At 43.3% G+C, this 25,485-nt stretch overlaps 1 protein-coding gene across 1 annotated transcript; it reads left to right on the forward strand.

Annotated features, from left to right (window-relative positions):
- Nucleotides 1-3,975: 3,975 nt before the first annotated feature.
- SERPINA11 (serpin family A member 11) lies at nucleotides 3,976-14,422 on the forward strand. Its single transcript, XM_055287896.1, has 5 exons — nucleotides 3,976-4,047; nucleotides 8,118-8,763; nucleotides 10,295-10,568; nucleotides 13,661-13,808; nucleotides 14,077-14,422. Exons 2-5 carry the CDS (start codon nucleotides 8,121-8,123, stop codon nucleotides 14,278-14,280), a joined length of 1,269 nt encoding a protein of 422 aa, XP_055143871.1. The 5' UTR covers nucleotides 3,976-4,047; nucleotides 8,118-8,120; the 3' UTR covers nucleotides 14,281-14,422.
- The last annotated feature ends 11,063 nt before the right edge of the window (nucleotides 14,423-25,485 follow it).

Genomic DNA, 25,485 nt, shown 5'->3' on the forward strand with positions numbered 1-25,485 from the left:
CATTCTATGCATCAGCACATGGAACGTTCTCCAAGATAAACCATATGATAGGCCACAAAACAAGTCTCAATACATTTAAGAAAATTGAAATTATATCAATTAGTTTCTCAAACCACAGTGGAATAAAACTGGAAATCAACTCTAAAAGGAACCTTCAAAATCATGCAAATACATGAAAACAAAATGACCTGCTCCTGAAGGATCACTGGGTCAACAATGAAATCAAGATGGAAATGTAAACGTTCTTTGAACTGAACTATAATAGTAATGCAACCTATCAAAACCTCTGGGATACAGCAAAGGCAGTGCTAAGAGGAAAGTTCATAGCCCTAAATGCCTACATCAAAAACTCTGAAAGAGCACCAATAATCTAAGATCACACCTCAAGGAACTAGGGAAACAAGAACAAACCAAACCAAAACCCAGCAGAAAAAAAGGAAATAACAAAGATTGGAGCAGAACTGAATGAAATTGAAACAACAACAACAAAATAACAAAAGATAAATGAAACAAAAAGTTGGTTCTTCGAAAAAATAAATAAAAATAATAGACCATTAGCAAGATTAACCAAGAACAGAGAAAAACCAAATAAGCTCAATTAGAAATGAAATGAAAGATATTAAAACTGACACCACAGAGATACAAAAGATCATTCAAGGCTACTATTAACACCTTTATGTGCATAAACTAGAAAACCTAGAGGAGATGGATAATTTTCTGGAAAGATCCAATCCTCCTAGCTTAAATCAGGAAGGATTAGATACCCTGAACAGACCAATAACAAGCAGTGAGATTGAAACGGTAATTTTAAAAATTACCAACAAAAAAAATGTCCAAGACCAGATGGATTCACAGCTGAATTCTACCAGACATTTAAAGAAAAATTGGTACCAATCCTATTGATACTATTCAACAAGATAGAGAAAGAGGGAATCCTAACTAAATCATTCTATTAAGCCAGTATCACCCTAATACCAAAACCAGGAAAGGACATAACAACAACAACAACAACAACAAAACTACAGACCAATATCCCTGGTGAACATAGATGAAAAAAATCCTTAACAAAATGCTAGCTAACTGAATCCAACAACGTATTAAAAAGATAATACAATGATCAAGTGGGTTTCAAACCAGGCATGCAAGGATGGTTGCCAATAAATGTAATACACCACATAAACAGAGTTAAAAACAAAAATCACATGATCATCAATAGATGCAGAAAAAGCATTTGACAAAATCCAGCATCGCTTTATGATTAAAACCCTCAGCAAAATCGGCATATAAGGGACACATCTTAATGTAGTAAAAACCATCTATGACAAACCCACAGCTAGCACAATACTGAATGGGTAAAAGTTGAAAGCATTCCCTCTGAGAACTGGAACAAGACAAGGATGCCCACTCTCACCACTTCTATTCAACATAGTACTGGAAGTCCTTGCAGGAGCAATCAGACAAGAGAAAGAAATAAAGGGCATCCAAATCAGTAAAGAGGAAGTCAAACTCTCACTGTTTATTGATGATATGATCATATACCTAGAAAACCCTAAAGAATCCTCCAAAAATCTCCTAGAACTGATAAATTAATTCAGCAAAGTTTCAGGATACAAAATTAATGTACACAAATCAATAGGTCTGCTATACACCAACAGTGACCAAGCTGGGGATCAAATCAAGAAATCAACCTCTTTTACAATAGCTGCAAAAAAAAAATATTTAGGAATATACCTAACAAAGGAGGTTAAAGATCTCTACAAAGAAAACTACAAAACACTGCTGAAAAACTCATAGATGACACAAATAAATAGAAACACATCCCATGCTCATAGATGGGTAGAATCAATATTGTGAAAATGACCATACCACAAAAAGCAATCTACAAATTCAGAGCCAATTCCCATCAAAATCGCACCATCATTCTTCACAGAACTGGAAAAAAAAATACTAAAATTCATATGGAACCAAAAAAGAGCCCTCATAGCCAAAGCCAGACTAAAATGAGGCATCACATTACCTAACTTCATACTATACTATAAGGCCATAGTCACCAAAACAGCATGGTACTGGTATAAAAATAGGCACATAGACCAGTGGACCAGAATAGAGAACCTAGAAATAAACCCAAATACTTACAGTCAAGTGATCGTAGACAAAGCAAACAAAAACACAAAGTGGGAAAAAGACAACCCATTCAACAAATGGTGCTGAGATAATTGGGAAGCCACATGTAGGAGAATGAAACTGGATTCTCATCTCTCACCTTATACAAAAACCAACTCGAGATAGATCAAGGACTTAAATCTAAGACCTGAAACTATAAAAATTCTAGAAGATAACATTGGAAAAACTCTTCTAGACATTGGCTTAGGCAAGGATTTCATGACCGAGAACTCAAAAGCAAATGGCATAAAAACAAAGGTAAACAGGTGGGACTTAATTAAGCTCTTTAGAGCTTTTGCACAGCAAAAGGAACAGTCAACAGAGTAATCAGACAACCCACACAGTGGGAGAAAATCTTCACAATCTATACATCTGACAAAGGACTAATATCCAGAGGTATTCCAACAAATTAGCAAGAAAAAACAAACAATCCCATCAAAAAGTGGGCTAAAGATATGAATAGACAGTTCTCAAGATATACAAATGGCCAACAAATATAAGAAAAAATGCTCAACATTACTAATGATCAGGGAAATGCAAATCAAACCCGCAGTGTGATATCACCTTACTCCTGCAAGAATGGCCATAATCAAAAAATAATAGACGTTGGCGTGGATGTGGTGAAAAGGGAACATTTCTGCACTGCTGGTGGGAGCGTAAACTAGCACAACCCCTGTGGAAAACAGTGTGGAGATTCCTTAAAGAACTAAAAGTAGAACTACCATTTCATCCAGCAATCCCAGTACTGGGTATCTACCCAGAGGAAAACAAGTCATTTTACGAAAAAGATACTTGCACACACAAGTTTATAGCAGCACAATTTGCAATTGCAAGATTGTGGAACCAACCCAAATACCTAATCAATCAATCAGTGGATAAAAAAACTGTGGTGTATATATATGCAATGTAATACTACTCAGCCATAAAAAGGGACGAATTAATTGCATTCACAGCAGCCTGGGTGGAACTTCAGGCTATTATTCTAAGTGAAGTAACTCAGGAATGGAAACCAAACATTGTAGGTTCTCACTCATAAGTGGAGCTAAGCTATAAGGATTGGAAGACATAAGAATGATACAATGGACTTCGGGGACTCGGGAGACAGGGTGGGAAGGGGGTAAGGGATAAAAGACTACATATTGGCCGGGCGCGGTGGCTCACGCTTGTAATCCCAGCACTTTGGGAGGCCGAGGCGGGCGGATCACGAGGTCAGGAGATCAAGACCACGGTGAAACCCCATCTCTACTAAAAATACAAAAAATTAGCCGGGCGTGGTGGCGGGTGCCTGTAGTCCCAGCTACTCAGGAGGCTGAGGCAGGAGAATGGCGTGAACCTGGGAGGCGGAGCTTGCAGTGAGCCGAGATTGCGCCACTGCACTCCAGCCTGGGCAACAGAGCGAGACTCTCTCTCTCAAAAAAAAAAAGACTACATATTGGGTTCAGTGTATACTGCCTGGGTGATGGGTGCACCAAAATCTCACAAATCACCACTAAAGAACTTACTCATGTAACCAAACACCTCCTGTACCCCCAAAACCTATGGAAATAAAAAAGTTAGAAAAAAAAGAATACAGCCTGGATCATACAACCACGGACACAGGCATCAGCTGCGACCACACCACCACCTGCTGCCAACATCAGAATATTCTCAAACCCAGCCTGGGCTTAAGTCACAATCCACCATTTGTTTGTGGGACAGGCAGTCAGGGCAGATACTTTGGAAAAAAAGAGCCCTTCTTGTTTGCTGTGCATTGTCTTCATACCAGTTCCCAGAATTGACCTGACAAATATTGACCAGGTTGCTGCGATCTTCAAACACCATTTTCCTGTGGGTAGAGTTGATGCAGTGCTGAAGACCCGGGACTCTGCTCAGTGCCTTTGCTCTGTAAGTACTTTGCCTGTGCCCAAAATGAGGGCAGGGGCAGCAACTGCCTCACTCCCTTCTCTCTCTCTCTCTTTCTCTCTCTATCTCTCTCTCTCTGTGTGTGTGTGTGTGTGTGTGTGCGTGTGTGTGTGTGTGTGTGTTTCTGGCTTTGGTGGTAAGGATGGGAAAAGTAAGTCCCTGAAGAAGAAATGCAACCATGTACTCCCTCTGAGTCTTAAAGGAGAGGCTTCAGGTTTTCAATCACCTTTTATGGAAAACTTCAAGAATTTTGAGAGAACAACCCCAAATATTCCTGCCAGTTAGATAAGACAATGAAACAATACCATCCAAAGCACAATGACAATGATGCTGTATCAAACTTACTAGAAGCTGTCCTGTGAAAAGGGTGCTTGGGAGCTGTGGTATGGAATCGGGGTCTTGCTCCTGCTCTCACCAGGTGGCTTGTCCTAACCCTGCATCAGTTGTCCCCTGTGTACAGTAGGACTAATAATCCCTGTGCTTTGCGGTTCTCCTAAGGATTAATTACCTAAGACAAAGCAAGTGTTTCTCAACAAGGGCACTACCAGTATTTGGGCAGGACCACTCTTCATTGAATGTGACCGTTCTGGGTGTTTCAAGACCTTTCGGGAGCCCGGCTGTTCCCCAACTAAACTCCAGCAGCACCCCTCCACCAGGCATTGAGCTGATCCAAAATGTCACCTCTATCTCCTTTACACACACCCCTCCCCTGCCTTTGTCAGGAGCCAGTGTTACAATGCATGTAATATCCTATCACTTCATAAACCCTTAATAAGTGAGAATATTATATTTCATGAATGTAGTTCTTAATTTTCCTCTGGGATCTTTCTGGAAGAAGAATTAAGAAATGAATTGGGCATCATTACCCCCAAGCTTGATAGAAAGGGAAAAAAACTGCCATTGAGTACTTTCAGAGTGCCTAGAGCTTTGTACATTGACTGTAATATAATCCCAAAATGGCCCCACACCCAGGAGGTGGGCAATATCATTTGCATTTTGCAAAGGGAGACACTGAGTTTCAGACAGCTGCTTTTGCACAGTATCAGGCAGTGAGTTACTGCACAGCCTTGATTGCAAGGCCCCCTCATTTACAATTCAATCCCCTTTGGGAAATAGGTCCTTTGCAAGTCAGGGAGTCCTTGGGGTGCAGTGGGGTAGAAAATGGTGCTGAGTTCAATGGGATAAACAGAAGAAACCAGAAATAGTTTCATCACAGTCACTTTATTTTACCCAGGGGTAGACAATTTTTAAATTGATTTGCATCTTCCAAATTTTCGATCAAAAGAAAATCTGAAGTGTGTGGAAGCTGTCATTAAGTGAACCCACGCTGGGAGTTCACTGGGGCTGTCATTAAGTGAACCCACACTGTGCTGGAGAAAGAGAGGACATAGGCTCGGGGGCGTGCCCACAGTACTTTGACCAGCAAACGCATTTCAACATAGCAGATAATGAGACCACATTCGTGCCTCCTGACACCTGGCCTTCGTCGTTTGGCAGGCTACTTAGGGCACCAGGGGCTACAAACCGTTTGCAAAAATATAATCTCTCTTGCACTGTCACAGCATTTGCAATTGATCCAGAAGTCATTGGTTTGGGCAAAAAATTATTAAAGGTGCCAGTTAAGACACAAATGTTATCAGGACAAACTAATGAGGAGTGATAGAGGTGGTCAGCAGTGCACAGCTGCTGTGCAATGAATGGAACGGTGGAAGAGTTGGATTTGAAGGGAGAAGAGAAGGCTGCCTTCCTTACTGAGGACATCAAGGTTTGGGAGGGTCCCAGTAGCAATGTGGTCATGAGTCTTCTGCAAGAACCTGAGGATGTGTGTAGGGTGGGTGGGGGGATGAGACTGAAAGGGAAAGGAGAGCATGGAACATTGGGCAGGGTGAGTAGAGACAACACTGTTTGCACTGCAGTTTCCCCTCCAGCTCAGGCTGCATTCCCAGCCCTAAAACAAGGGGTCTTCCTGCTCCTGTACCACTTTGAACCCCTGGAAGAGGAATAAAGGCTCTTCTGGCACATTTTATAACTTAAAATAAAGCACAAGAGACATCACATTAGTTTGCAAGGGCTATCTTAATAAATACTACATGCCAGGCAGCTTAAACAACAGAAATTTTTGGCTCACAGTTCTGGAGGTTAGAAGTCCAAGATCAAGGGGTTGGCCGGGTTGGTGCCTTCTGAGGCTGTGAAGGAGAATCTGCTCCAGGCTCCTTTCCTAGCTTTGCCTCTCTCCTGGTTTGCTGGTCATCTTTCACTTTCCTCGGCTTGTAGAAGCATCACCCTGATCCCTGCCTTCATCTTCACATGGCATTCTCCCCGTGTGTTGTCTGTGTCCAAATTTCTCCTTCTTGTAAGGACATCAGTCATATTGGATTAGGAGCCTGCTCTAATGACCTCATCTTAACCGATTACATCTCCGATGACCCTATTTCCAAACAAGATCATATCTGGAGATACTAGGTGTCTAGACTTCAGCATATGAATTTTGGGCAGGTACAATTCAGCCCATAACAGATATCATCCCCACAGCCCTGAAGCAATACAAAAAAATAGAGGTTTCCGCCTCTGCATGTGACAAGAGGCATCCCAGATATCAGAGGCTGGACAGAGACACGGAGACAGAATTGCTCTCTCTCATCGCTCCTCTAGGCTCCATCAGTCCTGCTACTTTGCTACCCACTTCTGGGCTGTCTTCATCCACACGTCCAGACAGTCGATCCTCACATCGCCACTCCAGCTAATGAACGACTGGAAAGGGGAAGGACACTCTTCTTTCTCTTGGGGCCTGACCGAGGCTTTGCACATCATCCTTTCCTTTACAATGGGCAGGATCATAGTCAATAGCCATGCTGGATGTGAGGGAGGCCTAACATCACTGGCAGCGTGGCCAGGACATTTGCTCCAAGCATGTTCTTCTCAATTTGTCATCACATATATAGCTATTGAGTGTCACCTAAGCTAGTGTCAATTAAACCCTTAACTCTAGGAAATCTGAAATTTTGTTTACATCTTTCCCCACTAAATACTGAGGACCTAGCGTACCTCTTGGACCAGGCAGATACTTGAAAGTTAATGAATGATAGAAAGAATGACTGGAGAGAAGAAAGACAAGGGAAGGAGGGAAGGAAGGAAGGTGGGAAGGAAGGAAGGAAGGAAGGAAGGAAGGAAGGAAGGAAGGAAGGAAGGAAAGAAGGAAGGAAGGAAGGAAGGAAGGAAGGAAGGAAGGAAGGAAGGAAGGAAGGAAGAGAGGGAGGAAGGGAGGGAGGGAGGAAGGAAGGAAGGAAGGAAAGAAGGAAGGAAGGAAGGAAGGAAGGAAGGAAGGAAGGAAGGAAGGAAGGAAGGAAAGAAGGAAGGAAGGAAGGAAGGAAAGAAGGAAGGAAGGAAGGAAGGAAGGAAGGAAGGAAGGAAGGAAGGAAGGAATAGAGGGAGGGAGGCTAGACTATGGAAGTTGTTTTGCTGTGGTGGTGGTGGTTGTTTTTAAAACAGGTTCTCACTCTGTTGTCCACGCTGGAGTGCAGTGGTGCAATCACAGCTCACTGCAGCCTCGACCCCCCAGGCCCAAGCGATTCTCCCACCTCAGCTTCCAGAGTAACTGGGACTACCGGCACATGCCACCACACCCGGCTAATTTTTAAAAACTTTTGTAGAGGGAGGTCTCCCTATGTTGCCCAGCCTGGTCTCAAACTCCTGGGCTCAAGTGATCCTCCCACCTCAGCCTCCCAAACTGCTGAGATTATAGGTGTGAGCCAACATGCCTGGCCAGGAGTTGCCGTTGTTGTTGTTATTGCTATTGTTTTATAGTCCAGAGACTTTTACTCAACAAAATATTAGAAACCTACTATATGTAAAGCAAATAAAGGGTTGCTACCTTCACTGAAGCCTTGGAGGAAAGTGTCCAGAATCTTAATTGTCCACAGCCTTGTCTTCTTCAGTGGCCCTCATGGCAGCCCTGTGGGGCATATTGTGAAGGTGGAATTTGTGGTATGAGCAGTAGAGAATCGTGACATTATTTGTGGAGAAAAGTGACATGTTCACCCTCTTGTTTTCAGAGAATGGGTCCAGCTTGGCTTTGGCTGCTGGGAACAGGGATCCTGGCCTCTGCCCACTGTCAGCCCCTTCCTGCCCATGGAGATAAAAGTCTGCAGGGGCCTCAACCCCCAAGGCATCAGCTCTCAGAGCCAGCCCCCGCCTACCACAGAATCACACCCACAATTACCAATTTTGCTTTGCGTTTGTATAAAGAACTGGCAGCAGACACTCCTGGAAACATCTTCTTCTCGCCGGTGAGCACCTCCACCACCCTGGCCCTGCTCTCTCTTGGGGCCCAAGCTGACACCTCAGCTCTGATCCTGGAGGGCCTGGGATTCAACCTCACAGAAACCCCCGAAGCCAACATCCACCAGGGCTTCCGGAGCCTCCTCCACACCCTTGCCCTGCCCAGCCCCAAACTCGAACTAAAAGTAGGAAACTCCCTGTTCCTAGACAAGCGACTAAAGCCTCGGCAGCACTATTTGGACAGCATCAAGGAGCTTTATGGAGCTTTTGCTTTTTCTGCCAACTTCACAAATTCTGTTACAACTAGGAGGCAGATTAACGACTATGTGAGAAGGCAAACATACGGGCAAGTCGTGGACTGCCTCCCGGAGTTCAGCCAGGACACGCTCATGGTTCTTGCCAATTACATCTTCTTCAAAGGTGAGGCTTGCTCAAACAGAATTATTGCCACTGCCTCTGCAAGTAAATGCTCTTACAGCAGTGAGCCAGCTAATAGGTTCTTTGCTAACCACTTGGGAAATCTAAGAATAAGATAGGGCTTTCCCACCCTTGTGTAGCCACAGTCCATGTGGGTTGGAAATAAGTACGATGCAAAATAACTCAGTGGGTTGCTGATACTGTCCTTGTGTAGGCATTGGGTGCCACAGAGTTCCCAAAAGAGACACCCATCCAGACTTGAGAAGCTTCCTGGAAAAACAGCCACCCAAGCTAAGACATGAGAGTGAGTTGTATCCACTCAGGTGAAGAAGCTTGGGAGAGGTGGGGCAAAGAGGGTTTAGGCTGAAAAAAACCAGCATATCTAAAGGTCCAGGGAAAAGAGATACCATTGCATTTTCAAAGAACTGAAACAAATTTAGTTGGGATAGAACATCAAACACAACAGCAGAATAATAGGAAGAAGCCAAAAGTTGCAATGTAGAGGGAAACAGGGCCACTTTGAGGGCTCCCAACTTTATTCAGGAAACCTTAGAATTGCCAAAGAGTTTTAAATGTCAAGTGATAAGATTACATATGTTTTAGGAAAATCAAACTGGCTACAATTTGGAAGGTGGTTTGGAAGGGAGAAAGGGTGAGAGAGGAGACACAAGTTGGGAGGTTTTCAAAGTGGTGCAAAGTAAGTAGCATGGTGGCCTTGAATAACATTGTGGTTTTGCAGGTAGAATCAGCAATACTTGATCATTGATTGCGTGTGGGTATGTAGGACGGGATGACCCAGTTCTCCTGTTATCAAGACCAGTGCTTGCAAGAGGTGTTTGTGGGGACAGATTTATAAGAAGTTAAGAGAGAAGATACTACACGTGTGGATGTAACCATGACCCCAAAATTCCGCATTTCTGACTACATCTTAATGGGCTTTTGCCTAATGCATGACATTTTATTAATTGAATTCTTTTTCTTTTTTCAGTTTGAAGATTAGGGAGTTGGGGTAGGTGAGTGAAGGAAGGCGCTCTCAAGCGTCTCTGTAGAAGGTTGTTGTCTAGAGGCATTTGGTTGAGAAGGATTAATTCAGTGTTTGCAAACAATCTAAGCTGCTCAGTCAGTCATCCCAGCTCTACAAATTAGTATGTTTACATAAATTCACAAAGACTCAGTTTGATCATCCCTGATATGGGAATAATAATACTTATTTCTTATTAATTTTTATGACAATTTAAAGAGATAATGTCCAACACATGGAGGTGCTTAGTAGATGGAAAAATACCTTTTGGCTTCTTAGAAGCTAAATTCCTCTGAAATGGAAGAAAATTATAGGCTGTTAGTGCTCAAACACTGGTGACTTGTCCTAGAGACTGAGCCGGGCCTAAATTCTGGTCTCCTGGCTCTGTATCCATTCCGCTTTTTTTTTGCCATATACTTGCATAGCCAAGAGGAAGTGTGGTTTTGTGTGTGTCTACCCAGAGTTTCCCTCTTGAAAAGAGTTCTCATGGCCTTATGGGTTTTGTGTCCTAAGCCAAGTGGAGGCACCCTTTCAGTCGCTACCAGACCCAGAAGCAGGAAAGTTTCTTTGTGGATGAGAGGACCTCTCTCCAGGTCCCCATGATGCACCAAAAGGAAATGCACAGATTCCTCTATGACCAGGAGTTGGCTTGCACTGTCCTCCAGATAGAATATAGAGGAAATGCCTTGGCGCTGCTGGTCCTCCCTGACCCGGGGAAAATGAAGCAGGTGGAGGCCGCTCTGCAGCCAGAGACCCTGAGAAAATGGGGCCAATTGCTCCTGCCCAGGTAAGTGTCACAGCAGAAGGATGCTGGCTGACCTTGCTCAAGAACCCCCTGCAGGTCTTGATCAACTCCAGCTGCAAAAGCCCAACATCTCAATTAGGCTCACCATCTTGTCCTTTACTAACTGTGTGATCTTGGCAATTTTCTCACCTTTTTTGGGCCTCTACTGTAAAACTAAGAACATGATACCTGCCTCATTGGGTTGCTCAGTAGATTCATTGAGTTTCTACCCATAGAGAATGTAGAACTTAGACTGGTACGTGGAGCATAGGAAGTGCTCACCAGGCATTGAGTGTTATTATACTTTCCTGGTGTCTGTCTGGTCCCCATCTCCCTTCCTCTTGCTTTCCTCTCTCCCCACCCCACCCTCCCGTAACAATTCACTATCAGAAGGTGGTTAAGTGCAGCCAAAAAATCAGATCAAAGACAGTGAGAAATAATTATGGCTGGGAGCAGCAGCTCAGACCTACAATCCCAGTGCTTTGGGAGGCCAAGGTGAGAGGATTACTTGAGGCCAGGAGTTTGAGACTAGCTTAGGCAACATAGCAAGACCCTGCCTCTATACAAAACGAAAAAAACATATATAGCTGGGCATGATGGTGCATGCCTATAGTCCCAATTACCCAGGAGGATGAGGAAAGAGGATCACCTGAGCCCAGGAATTTGAGGTTACAGTGAGCTATGATTGTGCCACTGCACTCCAGTCTGGGCAACAAAGCTAAATCCTATCTCTAATAAAAAATTATTATTGTCATTATATTGTTAAAAGGTGCTTCTATTTTAATTAAAACATGTTTAAAAAATTAAACATTAAGAACATTGTAAACATTAAAGTTCCTGTTTTATGTGATCTCTAAACTATTTCCCATCTCACTTGCTTTTTGGTTTGTAGTTTTATCACAGCAACTTCAGCTTTTTCTAGTTTCCCTAGACCCCCTTCACCAGCTAATACCTTCTTGGGGTGCATCTTCTTTTATGGGGTACTCTGAGATGAAATCTGGTACTGAGTTCTGCTTACTGCTTGCTGCATAACAAACCACCCCAAAACTGAATGACTTAAGACAATCACTTCCTTGGTTCTATGGGTTAACTGGGCTCAGCTGGGCGGTTTTCATGTGTTGGGGTAAATGGTAGCTGGAGCTGAAGCCACTGAACTCTCTTTACTTATGTGTCTGGTGCCTGTGCTGGGCTGGCTGGAAGAGACTAAGGCCAGGAGGCATCTCTCTCTGCATGTAGTGTCTCCATGAGGCTAGCTCAGGTTCAGTAGCTCGGCATAGTTAATACTGGTATATGGCAGCTAGGGTCTCCAAGACAGAATATTTCAAAGGCAGGAAATGAAAGCTACCACTCTGGTAAGGCCTAGGCCCGGAAATCAGCACAGTGGCACTTCTGCCACATTGTATTGGTGGCAGAGCCAATGGGTGGGTGGAGAGCCAATGGCTGGGTGGTACAGAGCCCACCCAGATTCAAGGGGAGGGTGCATAGATGCCACCTTTTGATCATCGTCTTGAATCCACCACAACCTGGTAGGCACCAGCCACCCCACATACCCAAAGGTGGCTTCTCTCAGCACCCCATTCACACTGAGTTACCAAGGATAAAGAAGGCATTTTGTGTTTGGGCAGAGATTAAAGCACCAAATAAGAGGCACAGGCCAAGGGGAGAGGCCAGGATTTAAGGGATTATTCCTGTTGTCCATGAAGCTCCACGGCTCTAGTCAGTTGCTAATTTCAGCCCCATAGTCCCTGGCTCCTTTGGGGTGAGCCTTCTCCTTGCCCCCATCACAGAAGGGAGTGCCATAGACTCTTCTAGACCAGTAGTAGATTTTCCCTCAGGGAGAGTTTGGTTTGACTTCTTCCCACTTTGACATTCTAAAAGCAAAACTGACCCAAGTTACTCCTCTAAATCTCAGATATTCCTTGTGCCAGAGAGTTACAATATTTTAGTATCCATTTTTACGGGCTTTTAGCTATAAGAACTTCAGACTCTGCCATGTTTCACTCCATTCAGATGTGAGGCAGGTTAGCTTGCCAAGGGGAACTGCACTTCCTGGCACACCATTCTTGTATGTATTCATTCACAGTTGTTGAACACCCACCGTGTTTTGGGCTCTCTGTCAGACCCCTGCCCCACTAGACTCTACTCCACCCCACAGCCCACTGGTGTGGGGCTTGCTTCCCACCCAAGTGCTGCCTATGGGAAACTTGTCAAGTAGCCCTAGATGTCCTCCTACTTCAACTAGGCATCCAGACCCTCATATTGCCCAGGAGTCAAACCAGCCACAATTCTCTAAACTGAATTCAATTTTCTGAGGCAGAAGTGTTCAAGTTGGTTATGAACTAGTCATGCTTTCCAGTGCCTGGGTAGCTGTAAAACCATAATTAAAAAGAAGAATAACCCCAGAGAGAAAGGGAAGATTTGCTGTGGATCCAAAGAAATTTCTGAACTTAACCCAGGGAAATGTGGCAATCAGATGGCAAAGATGCCCCAAATGCAGGAGCAGGAGTTCGTTTGTGCCCTATGCCCAACACACATGATCTCCCATCAGATCCTCACAACAGCCCCAAGGAGGGGGCATCACCATGCGATTTAACACATGAGGAACCTGAAGTGGAGATGGGTGAGAGACAATGGCTGCTTGTATTAGGGGATGCCAGAAGGTGGATTTAGGACCTAGTTCAGAAGCTGAGCCAACAGAACTTGCTGATGCATCAGATATGGAAGTGGGAAGATGTTGACAGTATTTACCTTATGTGGTCATGATGTAGATTCCATCAGTTCAGCCTTGAAAAAACATAGCCAATATCTGACACCTAGAAAGCCCTCTATAAATGTGATGAAGATGACAAAGACATGTAGCTGTGCCTGAAGTCCTCTCAGATCCAGCCACAAGATATTCCAGGAGGTCCAAAGAGAAGGGAGCTGTGGGTATGGGTAGTGGAATGGTCTGCCATAGTGAACAGTGTCATGGGAAGACTGGTTGCCTCTCACGCTGGGAAATGCCTCTCTCCCACGGCTCAGGCTTCCAACAGACAGAGCAAGAGTGGCACATATTAACAAGGAAGCACCATTTCTCTGTCTGTTTCTCTCTCCAGTCTATTGGATTTGCACTTGCCAAGGTTTTCAATTTCTGGAACATATAACCTGGAAGACTTACTTCCCCAAATTGGTCTCACCAGCATACTCAACTTAGAAGCTGACTTCTCAGGAGTCACTGGGCAGCTCAACAAAACCATCTCCAAGGTAAAGTGGTGAATATGGATGTGTGTGGGCAGGTGGGGGTAGGGAGGAGGTTTCTCCTTTAGCATGTGGGACATTTAAAAGTCAAGTTCCCTGTTCTTTGTCCTATGCAGACTATTTAATACCACAGTCTTTAAGGCATCTCTTCATGGGCTTTTCCTTCTCTATCTCCCCTTCCTTAGGTCCCTTCTATTTTTCATGGCAGGAATACAGTGTCTTCCCCTTGAAGGCCCCCTAACTGATGCTGTCTTCATCCCCTCTTGTCCTCTAGGTGTCACACAAGGCGATGGTGGACATGAGTGAGAAGGGGACCGAGGCCGGGGCTGCTTCAGGCCTCCTCTCCCAGCCCCCATCTCTGAACACCACGTCAGGCCCACATGCCCACTTCAACAGGCCTTTCCTCTTGCTCCTTTGGGAGGTGACCACCCAGAGCTTACTCTTCCTGGGAAAAGTTGTCAATCCAGTTGCAGGGTAACCGTGGTGGGAGGCCAGGAGTTATCTTATCTCACCCTGGACCAAACAGATAGGCCAGAACCAGCCTGCATCCTGGGGCTGCTATGTGGTTCAGTTAATCAGTGTGCCAAGATTCTAATAAAGTTGACCTTGGGTTCTGTGAACACTAAGGAGCAATCCTTACAAGGGAGGGCCAGCTTCTAGCCACTCACTCACAATTGTCCCAAATCTGGTGTTAGCTGTGCTTAGAAAGTTGAAAATGAGAAAGACCCTCATGTTATAGCCTCCCAGGAGATGTCCACAGCTGCTGCCACCATTGTAGATATTTGCTGAGCGTCCTTTGGATAAGGGTCATAGTGAAAAACACAGAGGGCATCAGCAGGAGTAAGCCAGTCTTTCCCTTCACAGTGGCCGATATGGGCTGTACAGACAAGAGAGGTTGTCCTAAAATGTCATTGCCCAGACATCAGGGACTAGATCCCCTCAAGAGGAGGTTGGACCTGTGTCAGGGCTCCAAATTACAGCCCATGTAGAAAAGCAGGTGTGCAGATGGGCCGGCGTAATCATGGGTCAACCTGGAGGGAGGTCAAGTTCAAGCAGCAAGAACAGTGTGTAAAAGCCCAGGGTGACACGAAGACCAAAGAAAGCAGGAAGGCAAACATGGCCGGGAGGGATGACGGACATAGGGCAGGGTCAGCGGGGTGAATTGGGGGCCATATTCAATTGCGATGGAGCCTCCATTAGAGATCGAAAGGCCTACTCTCCCATGTGTGCCCCTCCAAGAGGCATTCATTTGATAGTGGGGAAGCAGAAAGAGATGTCCAGCTGCATGTGTGTACCACTTGGATGACAATATCCATCACTACAATGAACTCCATGCCCAGACACGCAGGGGGGTAGGATATAGGTGGTGTGTGTCTAGGAAGGAGCCATCCCAGAAAGTGCTACAGTGGTAGAAACCCCTAACCCTACTCCAAGGAGGTGAGGCTCAGATCCTGAAGACTAGGTAAGCTTCAAATAAAAAGAAAAGGGTAGGACAGTCTGGGAGAGGGCAGGGGAGAGATGCGATCGGCAAAAGCAATGGGTAAAGAGAGGAAAACGTATGTCCCAATAAAATGAGAGAAAACCAGCTTTGCAGCCATAGAAAGTTCAGGTAGGGTCATGGTGGAAGGTAGTGCTAGAGAGGTGTTCAGAGATAAAAGGCTGGAGGCTTTGGGTCCCCGTGGAGTGAGTGTGAGCATGGTCTTGTAGACAGTGGAGAGTAGCTGTAGGCCTGTGGGCAGATGTGGATGTGGACAAAGTAGTGACGGGGAAGTCATCTGTCAATTGGGCATAGATAAGAAGGAGTAGGGTGTGGCCAGGGTAGGGCCCAGCCAGGATGGCACCATGAGGTCCACTTGACCACTGACCATGCTGCATGCAGGGCTATCGGAGCACATGCATCCACTGCTTCAACGCAGACTTAGTAAACACCTCTTATGCCAGGCATTGGGAATGCAGCAGTGAACAAAACAGATGATATGTCCTGCCTACATGGGGCTTACATTCTAGCAGAGGAAATCCGGCAGTAAACAAAACAAGTAAGTAAAATATGTACTGTATGACAACAGCAAGGACAAGGTCTTTGTGGTCAAGAATATGCCCAGGAAAGTCCCTACAGTGTACATGAAGGGGCAGCTGGCCCCTGATGGTGACAAAGTGGATTGCTCAGTGGCAAAGCTGGATTTAAGCCCAAGGCTGCAATGTATCCACATTCATCCTTCTTGATTAAAGAAAACTGCAACTGAAAGATCCCTCCCTGTCATCTCTTCTAAGAAAGGGGCACTTGATTGAGACCAAAGTAGTCAGTGGTCTAAAGATATTCATTAACTGTCATGGAGGTATGGACCAACCCTTCAAGGCTTCCATCTTCTGCACCCAGTGCTGCCTAGGGAATACACTGCCTAGGGAATACACTGTTGAGACATGTCTTGTGTTCACTGCATGTTAGACACCATTATAAGCAGTTGACAGATGCCAATAAACTTTCTATTTCCAACAGTCATGAGAGGGAGGCGCTGCTACATCTTCATCTTACAGGTGGGGAAACTCAAGCACAATGTGCTAGCATATGCGGAGCCGGGATTTGAACTCAAGCTGTTCATCTCCATAGCCCACATGTTTCACCTCTACACCACACTTCCTTTTGTGAGCACAACTCAAAAGCCCTTCAGCCACGCCTCATTGGCTGCCATACCACAAGGATCCAACTCCCAGGGTCATAGGAAGTGGGAGAGGGAAGAAGCCACATGAGCAGTAGCATCTGGGGAAGACTTTCTAGGGAAAGACCCAGAAGGATGAGTGGAAAGTTGGTGGTTTAAGAAGCACTGACTGAGGACAAGGATGTGCCCTTTGTTGTTTATTTCTGTATTCTAGTACTGAGACTGGCATAGGATAAGTAAAAAAACCTTTTCTAGCTTAATGCTGTGAGGGGAAGTTGCGTGACATGGCAGAATTCCATGACAAAGACTCAGAGGCAGGAAAGAAAGCAGCCTGGTGAAGGACATGATATAAACGTGCACTAAGTTTTGGGAGATAACTTAGTGGGCGAGAACCCGCTCTACTCCAAGCTGTGTAGACAGCACTCTCTCTCTCTCTTTGGCCTCTTCCCTTCCCTTCTCCTTGGGAAGCCAGTTGAGGCAGGCTCCCTGGACTCTAGTGACATCTTACACCCTTCAGCTGGCTGGACAACCTTGGACACATTGCTCAACCCCTCTGTGCCTCAAGTTCTTCTGCAAAATGGAACATGTAAACCTTGCTTTACAGAATTGTAGAAATCAAATGAATACATAAATGTGAACCATTAAGCACTTGATATCCACTAGGTGCTCAATGAAGCTTCCTTCTGGCCCCATCTTTTGGCTCCTCCAACCATCAAGGGTGCTCTTTCCTCCCACAGAGCAGAGCTCCGTACCAGGTAATGCCAAAATCCCCCCAGTGGTCACTGGCCACATAACTACCCCCTAGCGAAACTATGAAGGCAGCACATCAAAACCCAAATGTGTTGATGGAGAGGCCTCAGGGGCTTTATCTGGGCACTAAAGGTGACATCTGCAAAACAGAACCATTCTTGCTGCAGGAACATTAGCTATGACACTGTGGCACTAAGTGGGGGAATGCTGGCCCAGGGATCCAGGCTGAAATTGCAGAGGCCCACGTGAAGGAGAGCCATGTGATTTTCTCTAGAAAAGCATCATCGTTAGAGAGTGTTCACTGGGTTGCTTCTCCTTTTCCTCCCTAAGATAACTCCTTCAATCATCTGTGAATTAGGTAAGAGTCTCCCTGAGCGTACATTTCAGATGTATTTACACTTCAAACCAACCTTTTAACCACCTAGAAGAATGGACCATTTTCAAGATAAGTCAACAGCCATCTAAAATTTATATTTTCAGAGGTCTTGCAATGCTCTCTGTGGTGGAATTGAACTATCTTTGTAATGCCATAGAGTCCCAGGTATACTTATTTTGACCCTGGAATGGAGGTAAGTGGCTTTCAATGTTGGGACTAATGCCTTGGCCAGTTACAGCCTATAAGAACACACAGGTCCAAGTAACGAAAATATCACTAGGGACATTGGTGTCTGTCACTCCACCTCAAGGATCCATGTGTTTCACAGAGACCATGAAAATATTCATGAAATTTCTATTCCCTTTATTCTAGCCATGAACAGAGCTGAGACCTTTAAAGTTTTCTATGTATGGGTGGGTCTGTTTCTAGACTGTCATTTACAATTCTATTGAATTATTTGTCTTTCCTTGTGTCAATACTACACTGTCTTATTCAACCTAGCTTTATAAGTCTTGATATTATGTCAAGTCCTCCAGCTTTGTTTTATAGAAGTATTTTATTTGCTTATGTTGTTTTGTTTTGCTTTCAATGTTTGTTTGTTATCCTGCCCACTCCACCAATTCTGGCTACAGTGGCTGGTGACTCTGTTTCTCCAGCTGCCCCACCCCTTCTCTTCCCACACTCATATAAGCCTCAAGTCCTATATTAAAACTTTTTATTTCACAAAGTATTTGGAGTGTCTCTGTTTTCCTAACCCATCTGAAAACATCTTTGTTCTGCCTTCATGCTTGAAGGATATTTTCACTGGGCACACAATTATAGATAGCCAGATATTCTCTTTCAGTGTTATAAAGATGTCACCCATTTTGACTTTCATTGTCTGATTTAAAAAGTTATCTATAATTACTATTATTATCCTTTGCAAGTAATCCACTTTTCCTTTTGGCTGCTTTAACATTTTTCTCTTTGGTTTTGTCTTTCAATTGTTTTCAAATGATATTCCTAGGTATAGTTTTCCATGTATTAATCCTAATTCATCTTAATCTTGATTAATTCTAATTAATGTTAGGGTTCATACACCTTCTTGAGTATGTGACTTGATGTCTGTTTTGGAAAATAGATTTTATCTCTTTAAAAATTGCTTCTATTCCATCTTCTCTTCTTTCTCTGGGACAATCAAACATATATCAGATGTCTTCGTCATGTGCCATGTCTCCTTCACTCTTTTCTGCATTTTCTATTCTTTTTTCTTTCCGTGTGTAATCTGGATGTTTTCTACATGCCTATCTTATACTTCTAGTCTTTTCTGCTATGTTTGATCTGCTTTTAAATAAATCTATCAAATTCTTAATTTCAGTTATTTTAATTTTTAGTGCTAGGGTTTTTATTTTATTCTTTTTACGCATTTTTTGTTCTCTGAAATTCTTTATATTTTCTTCCATCTTATTACACAGAATGATCATGGTTATTTTAAACCCTGTGTTTGATAACTCCAATATCTGGATAACCTGTGAATCTCTATAGTCTATTCTATGTTTTTCTCTTGGTGTTTAATCAGTTTTTCTGTTACCTGGAATGCCTGGTCATTTTCACTGAATGTCACAAAGTGTGTATCAAAAATTATGTGGCTTTGGGTAATACTATCTTCCTCAAGAGGAGATTTTATTTTCTTCTCAGGCAGATAGAGTATAAAAAGACTACTTTGATTCAGCCAAGGATGGATTTCAGTCCTTTGGGGGTCTGGTTTATTTCTTTTGGGCCTTACCCCTATAATGTTGTCTTTGGGAGATGTCAACTGAGAGCCTGGGCTTTTTGTGAGGGCTCCTCCCTGGTGACATGTTTATATACCAATTTTTGTCTCTTTAGTTCTGTGAGGCTGCTAAAATCTCTGCTCTTCTAGCAGGTGGCTTTTGCATGATTATTTGGTATCTCATTCCACACATGCATCACTTCTGAGGCAGAAAATCACCTTGAAGGGAAATTGCATGCAGGACATTGTATCTGCTTCATCATAATTATCTTTTATCTGGAAACTTGATCTCTTGAAACCAAACTACTTGTTGACTCTGAACTCCAATTTTTGTTTCTCCAGCCCATTGACACTATTAAAGGCTCTAAGCCAGCAGTCCCCAACCTTTTTGGCACCAGGGACTGGTTTCATGAAAGACAATCTTTCCACAGACCGGTGCTGCAGGGAATAGTTTCAGGATGATTCAAGTACATTACATTAATTGTGTACTTTATTTCTCTTATTAATGAAATAATTAAACAACTCACCATAATGCAGTAGTGCCACTGGGAGCCCTGAGCTTGTTTTCCTATAACTAGACGGTCCCATCCGGGGGTGATGGGAGACAGTGACAGATCATCAGGCATTAGATTCTCATAAGGAGCACAAAACCTAGATCCTTCACATGTGCAGTTCCCAATAGGGTTCACGCTCCCATGGGAATCTAATGCCACTGCTGACACAACAGGAGGTGGAACTTAGGCGTAATGTGAGCAGTGGGGAGCTGCTGTAAACACAGATGAAGCTTTGCTCGCTAGCCCGCAGCTCATCTCCTGTCGTGAGGACCAGTTCCTAACAGGCCACTGACTGGTACCAGTCCATGGCCTGGGGGATTGGGGACTCCTGCTCTAAGCGACTGTCTTCTGCTCACCTTTATGCCTCAGACTTAAAACCAGCAAAAGACCTAGAGGAAAAAGGCAGCAGCAAATGTAAGCCTCACCTCAGTGCTGTTCTCCTCTCTCTGGAATCTCCTCCCAATTCTTAAGTTATAGCACTCCTCATTGTGCTCCAGTACCTTCAGCCATCTAAATTTTATATTGTGTTTGTCTTTTATAATTTTCTTAAGGAAGGGTTAATCTGACACAAGCTTCTCTGTCATAGTTAGAAACCAGATATTTTCTTAATAGAGCAAAGAAACCCCAATTTATAACGCTGTGCCGGCTGTACTAACCCCATGTGACAGTAATTTCTTGTGTCACCTGACTGAACCATGAAGTGCCCAGATCTTTGGTTAAACACCATTTTAGGTGTTTCTGTGAGGGTGTTTTTGGATGACATCAATCTTTAAATTAGTAGACTTTGCAAAGCAGGTTACCCTTGTAATACAGGCCAGCCTCATCCAACCAGCTGGAGACCTGAATAGAACAAAAGGCTGATCTTCCCCCCACGTGAGAGATAATTTTCCTGCCTAATAGCCTTCAGACTGGAGCAATGGCTCTTCCTAGTTCTATAGCTTCTGCCTGTCAGACTCAAATTGAGATATTAGCTCTGCAGATTTTGAACTTGTTAGCCTCCAAAATTGTGAGCTAATTCTATATACATATAATATATGTATTATATAGATATATATTATATATATATATATCTTATTGTGTGAGATGATCTTTGGTAGTAAGATATGTTGTTATCTCTTTTCTGGATCTTTCAACATTGTAGAATAGGGTTTATATTTTGTCTTTATTCATGGATATGTTAAAAACCAGTGTGCCATTAAGACTGTAATATGGCAGGGATCTGGAAGCACTCGTGTCCTACTCCAAATCACAGCACCACCTCTCCAGGAGTTTCCCAGTGATGATGTGTGAACAAAGTGAAAAAGGCAAATGGAAGTCCAAGGTTTATTGTTGTATTCAACCATTTTCATGCTGCTGATAAAGACATATCAGAGACTGGGCAATTTACAAAAAAAAAAAAAAAGAGGTTTCATGGACTTACAGTTCACGTGGCTGGGGAAGCCTGACAATCATGGCAGAAGGCAAGGAGGAGCAAGTCACACCTTACATGGATGTCAGCAGGCAAAGAGAGAGAACTTGCACAGGGGAACTCCTCTTTATAAAACTATCAGATCTTGTGAGACTTACTCACAATCAAAAGAACAGCACGGGAAAGACCTGCTCTATGATTCAATTATCTCCCATTGGGTCCCTTCCACAACACATGGGAATTCAAGATGAGATTTGGGTGGAGACATAGCCAAACCATATCAGTTGTATTGCTGGCTATGGCTTTGAAAGAAGATCATTCACAAAACCGTGGCCAGCTGAGCTGAATCCCCTGACATATACCTAAGACCCAAGGAGCCTATTCTCCACAAAACCCAAACCCAAATCTTGGATCCTCCTATTAAGATGGTCTAAAATAGAAAGCCAGTGTCAGGTGGAGGAATGAAGGAGTGTGAGATAAAAATGTAACCAGAAAACAGAGTTAGAAAGCATACATTTGCCTCAGTGCTTCGTGCTGACTGTGCGATGTGGTGGTTGTCCTGTCCTGGCTGCTTGTGTAAAACAGAAAGTCCTTCCCGCAAAGTCAGAGGAAGGAATGACCGAGCATGCTTGAACGGCTCTGGCCAGGACTGACTTACTACTGTGTTAACAGTTATATGGGGATGTCAGAAAGTGATGAGGTGGTTGAACTTTCTTCTGTGTGGAAAGAGAGCCAGAGATGAGAGCACATCTTTGCACTGACATTTCAACAGTGCGAGACTCCATCTCAAAAAAAAAATACACACACACACACACACAGTATCCCTGAATCATGTGAATTTAGGGTGATGCCTTGATTAGCTTCCTGTTTGAGGGAAAAATGTTTCTCAGAGTAAGTAGGATTCTGCAAATAATGAGGACTCTCAACCTAAGCTTCATCACATACCATTTACATGGAAAGTGGCAATGAGAGAGAAAGATGTTGAGCTCACATCCACTGCCCCAACATCAAAGGCCAGCCCTTCCCCCTGCTGGATACCGAGGCTCATTGCTGCATCCTAGAAGCAGGTCAGTGCCCCTCCCCTCCCTTGAGGCTGGGCTGAGGAGGAGTTGTGGGAGGGTAGGTGTCTTAGCCCATTTTTGCTGCTGTAACAGAATGTCAAAGACTGGGCAATTTATAACAAACAGATATTTGTTTTCTCACACTTCTGGAGACTGAGAAGTTCAAAATCAAGGAGCCACATCTGCCAAGGGCCTTCTTGCTGCAAAGCTCAACACCCATTCATAATAAAAAGTCTTAGTAAACTAGGAATAGAGGAGAATTTCCTCAGCTTGATAAAGCATCTCTATGCCTAACATTTGCAAAATAAAAACCAAGCAGATTCTCCAAATATAAGTTTACTGGGGAATAAGTATTGCCATGGGGATTTATGTGGGCATAATCCGTGAAGCAAAGGAAGACAAGGGCTTCTAAAGATAAAATGAAGAAAGTCATATAAGCTATTCTGAAATAATTATTTATGGCTACAAGGATAAATAACAAGGCTAGTGTCAGTCCAAGTTTAAACAGGCAGTTGCTGAGCAGATGTTGTCACAGAAATACTTTTTTTATAAGATCATACTGGTCTTTGTGAAAGGTTGTGGTTTTGACAGAGTCTTTTGTGATAGTTCTTGTCATCATGTATGAGACTCTGTCTTCATGGCCTTCCCAAGCTCCATTTTGTCCGGGTTTGACACAAGTGACTCTATTTGATTCTGACAATTTTCACACATTATACTCAATGGTAAAAAACTAGAAGCCTTCCTATTAAGATTAGGAACAAGACAAGAATATCGTCGCCTCACCGCTTCTTTTCAATAGCATACTGGGAGTCCCAGCTAATTCAGTAAAACAAGAAAAGGAAATAAAAGATATACAGATTGGGAAGAAAGAAATAAAGCTGTCTTCATTTGCAGATTACATGATTGTGTATATAAAAAACCTGAAAGAATCAACAAAATAACTTCTGGAACTAATGAGAGATTGTAGCAAGGTTGCAAGACACATGGTTAGTATATAAAAGTCAATTGCTTTCCTATATACCAGCAACAAACAAGTGGAATTTGAAATTAAAAACACAATACTATTCGCGTTAGCAGTCAAAAAATGAAATACTTAGGTGTAAATTTAACAAAATACATGCAAGAGCTGTATGAGGAAAACTTAAAAACTATAATGAAAGAAATCAAAGGAGAACTAAATCAATGGGGGGATATTCCATGTTTATGAATAGAAAGACTCAATATTGTCACGATGTCAGTTCAACTGATCTATGAGTTTATTGCAATCTCATACAAAATCCCAGCAAGTTATTTTGTGGATATTGACAAACTAATTCTCAAGTTTATATGGAGAGGCAAAAGTCTCAGAATAGCCAATACAGTATTGGAGGAAAAGAACAAAATTGGAGGACTGACACTAGCTGACTTCAAGACTTACTATAAAGCTACAGTAATCAAGACAATGTGAAATGGGAGAAAGACTATACAAATAGATCATTGAAACAGAATTGACCAACCTAGAAATAGGCTTATATAAATACTGTCAACCAATCCTTGACAAAGGAGCAAGGGCAACATAATGGAGAAAAGACAGTCTTTTCAACAAGTGGTACTGAAACAACACCCACATGCAAAAAAAAAAAAAATGAACCTAGACACATGCCTTACACCCTTCACAAAAATTAACTCCAAATGGCTCACAGGCCTAAATGTAAAACATGAAGTTATAAAACTCATAGACGATAACAGGAAAAAGCCTATGATTTGGGGACATGGCAATGACTTTTTAGATACAACACCAAAGGCATAATCCAGAGAAAAAAGATGGATAAACTGGACTTTATTAAAAATTAAACTTCTGGCCTGCAAAGACAGTGGGAAGAGAATGAGAAGATAACCCACTGACAGGAAGAAAATATTTTCAGAAGACACATCTGATAAAGGACTGTTACCCAAAATACACAAAGAACTCTTAAAATTCAACACTAAGAACACAAACAACCTGATTACAAAATGGGCCAAAGACCTTAACAGACATCTTACTGACGAAGATACGGAGATGACAAATAAGCAAATGAAAGGATGCTCCACATCATATCTCATCAGGGAAATACAAGTTAAACAACAATAAGATACCACTATATATCTATTAGTATGACCAAAATCCAGACCACTGATAACAAAATGCTGGCAAGGACATAGAGCAACAGGAATTCTCATTCATTGCTGGTGGGAATGCAAAATGGTACGGGCACTATAGAAGGCAGTTTGGCCATTTCTTACAAAACTAAACATACTCATACCATATGATCTATCAATCACATTCCTTGGTACTTACCAGCAGGAGTGGAAAATGTACGTCCACAGAAAACCTGCATACATCTATAGCAGATTTTTCATAATTGCCAAAATCTGGGACCAACCAAGATGTCCTTCAGTAGACGTATTAGTCCATTCTTGCATTGCCATAAAGAAATACATGGGACTGGGTAATTTATAAAGAAAATAGGTTTCATTGGCTTACAGTTCCGCAGGCTGCAGAGGAAGCATAATGCTAGCATCTGCTTGACTTCTGGGGAGGCCTCAGGAAACTTACAATCATGGCGGAAGGCAAAGGGGGAGCAAGGCATCTTACATGGTGGAGTAGGAGCAATAGAGACAGAGGAGGAGGTGCCACGTACTTTTAATCAGATTGCATGAGAACTCTATCATGAGAGCAGTACCAAAGGGAGAAACTTGTCCCCATGATCCAATCGCCTCCCACCAGGCCCCACCTCCAACACTGGGGATTAAAATTCGACATGAGATTTGGATGGGGACACAGATCCAAACCACATCAATAGGTGAATGGATAAATGAACTGTAGGGCCAGGCACGTTGACTCACACCTGTAATCCCAGCACTTTGGGAGGCCGAGTGGGGGAGTCACAAGGTCAGGAGTTTGAGACCAGCCTGACCAACATGGTAAAACCCTGTCTCTACTGAAAATACAAAAATTAGCCAGGTGTGGTGGTGTGCGCCTGTCATCTCAGCTACTCAGGAGGCTGAGGCAGGAGAATCTCTTGAGCCCAGCAGGCGGAGGTTGCAGTGAGCCGAGATTGTACCATTGCACTCCAGCCTGGGTGACAGAGCAAGACTCCATCTCAAA

This window comes from Symphalangus syndactylus, chromosome 8 (assembly GCF_028878055.3).
Source record: "Symphalangus syndactylus isolate Jambi chromosome 8, NHGRI_mSymSyn1-v2.1_pri, whole genome shotgun sequence".
Classification (NCBI taxonomy): Eukaryota; Metazoa; Chordata; class Mammalia; order Primates; family Hylobatidae; genus Symphalangus; species Symphalangus syndactylus.

What these genes read in the sequence shown, in the direction of transcription:
- SERPINA11 (XM_055287896.1), top strand. Translation starts at nt 8,121, where the DNA reads ATGGGTCCAGCTTGGCTTTGGCTGCTGGGAACAGGGATCCTGGCCTCT. An exon ending in CAATTACATCTTCTTCAAAG is followed by an intron (nt 8,764 to 10,294) that starts GTGAGGCTTGCT and finishes TTGTGTCCTAAG; the next exon opens with CCAAGTGGAGGCACCCTTTC. An exon ending in TCAACAAAACCATCTCCAAG is followed by an intron (nt 13,809 to 14,076) that starts GTAAAGTGGTGA and finishes CTTGTCCTCTAG; the next exon opens with GTGTCACACAAGGCGATGGT.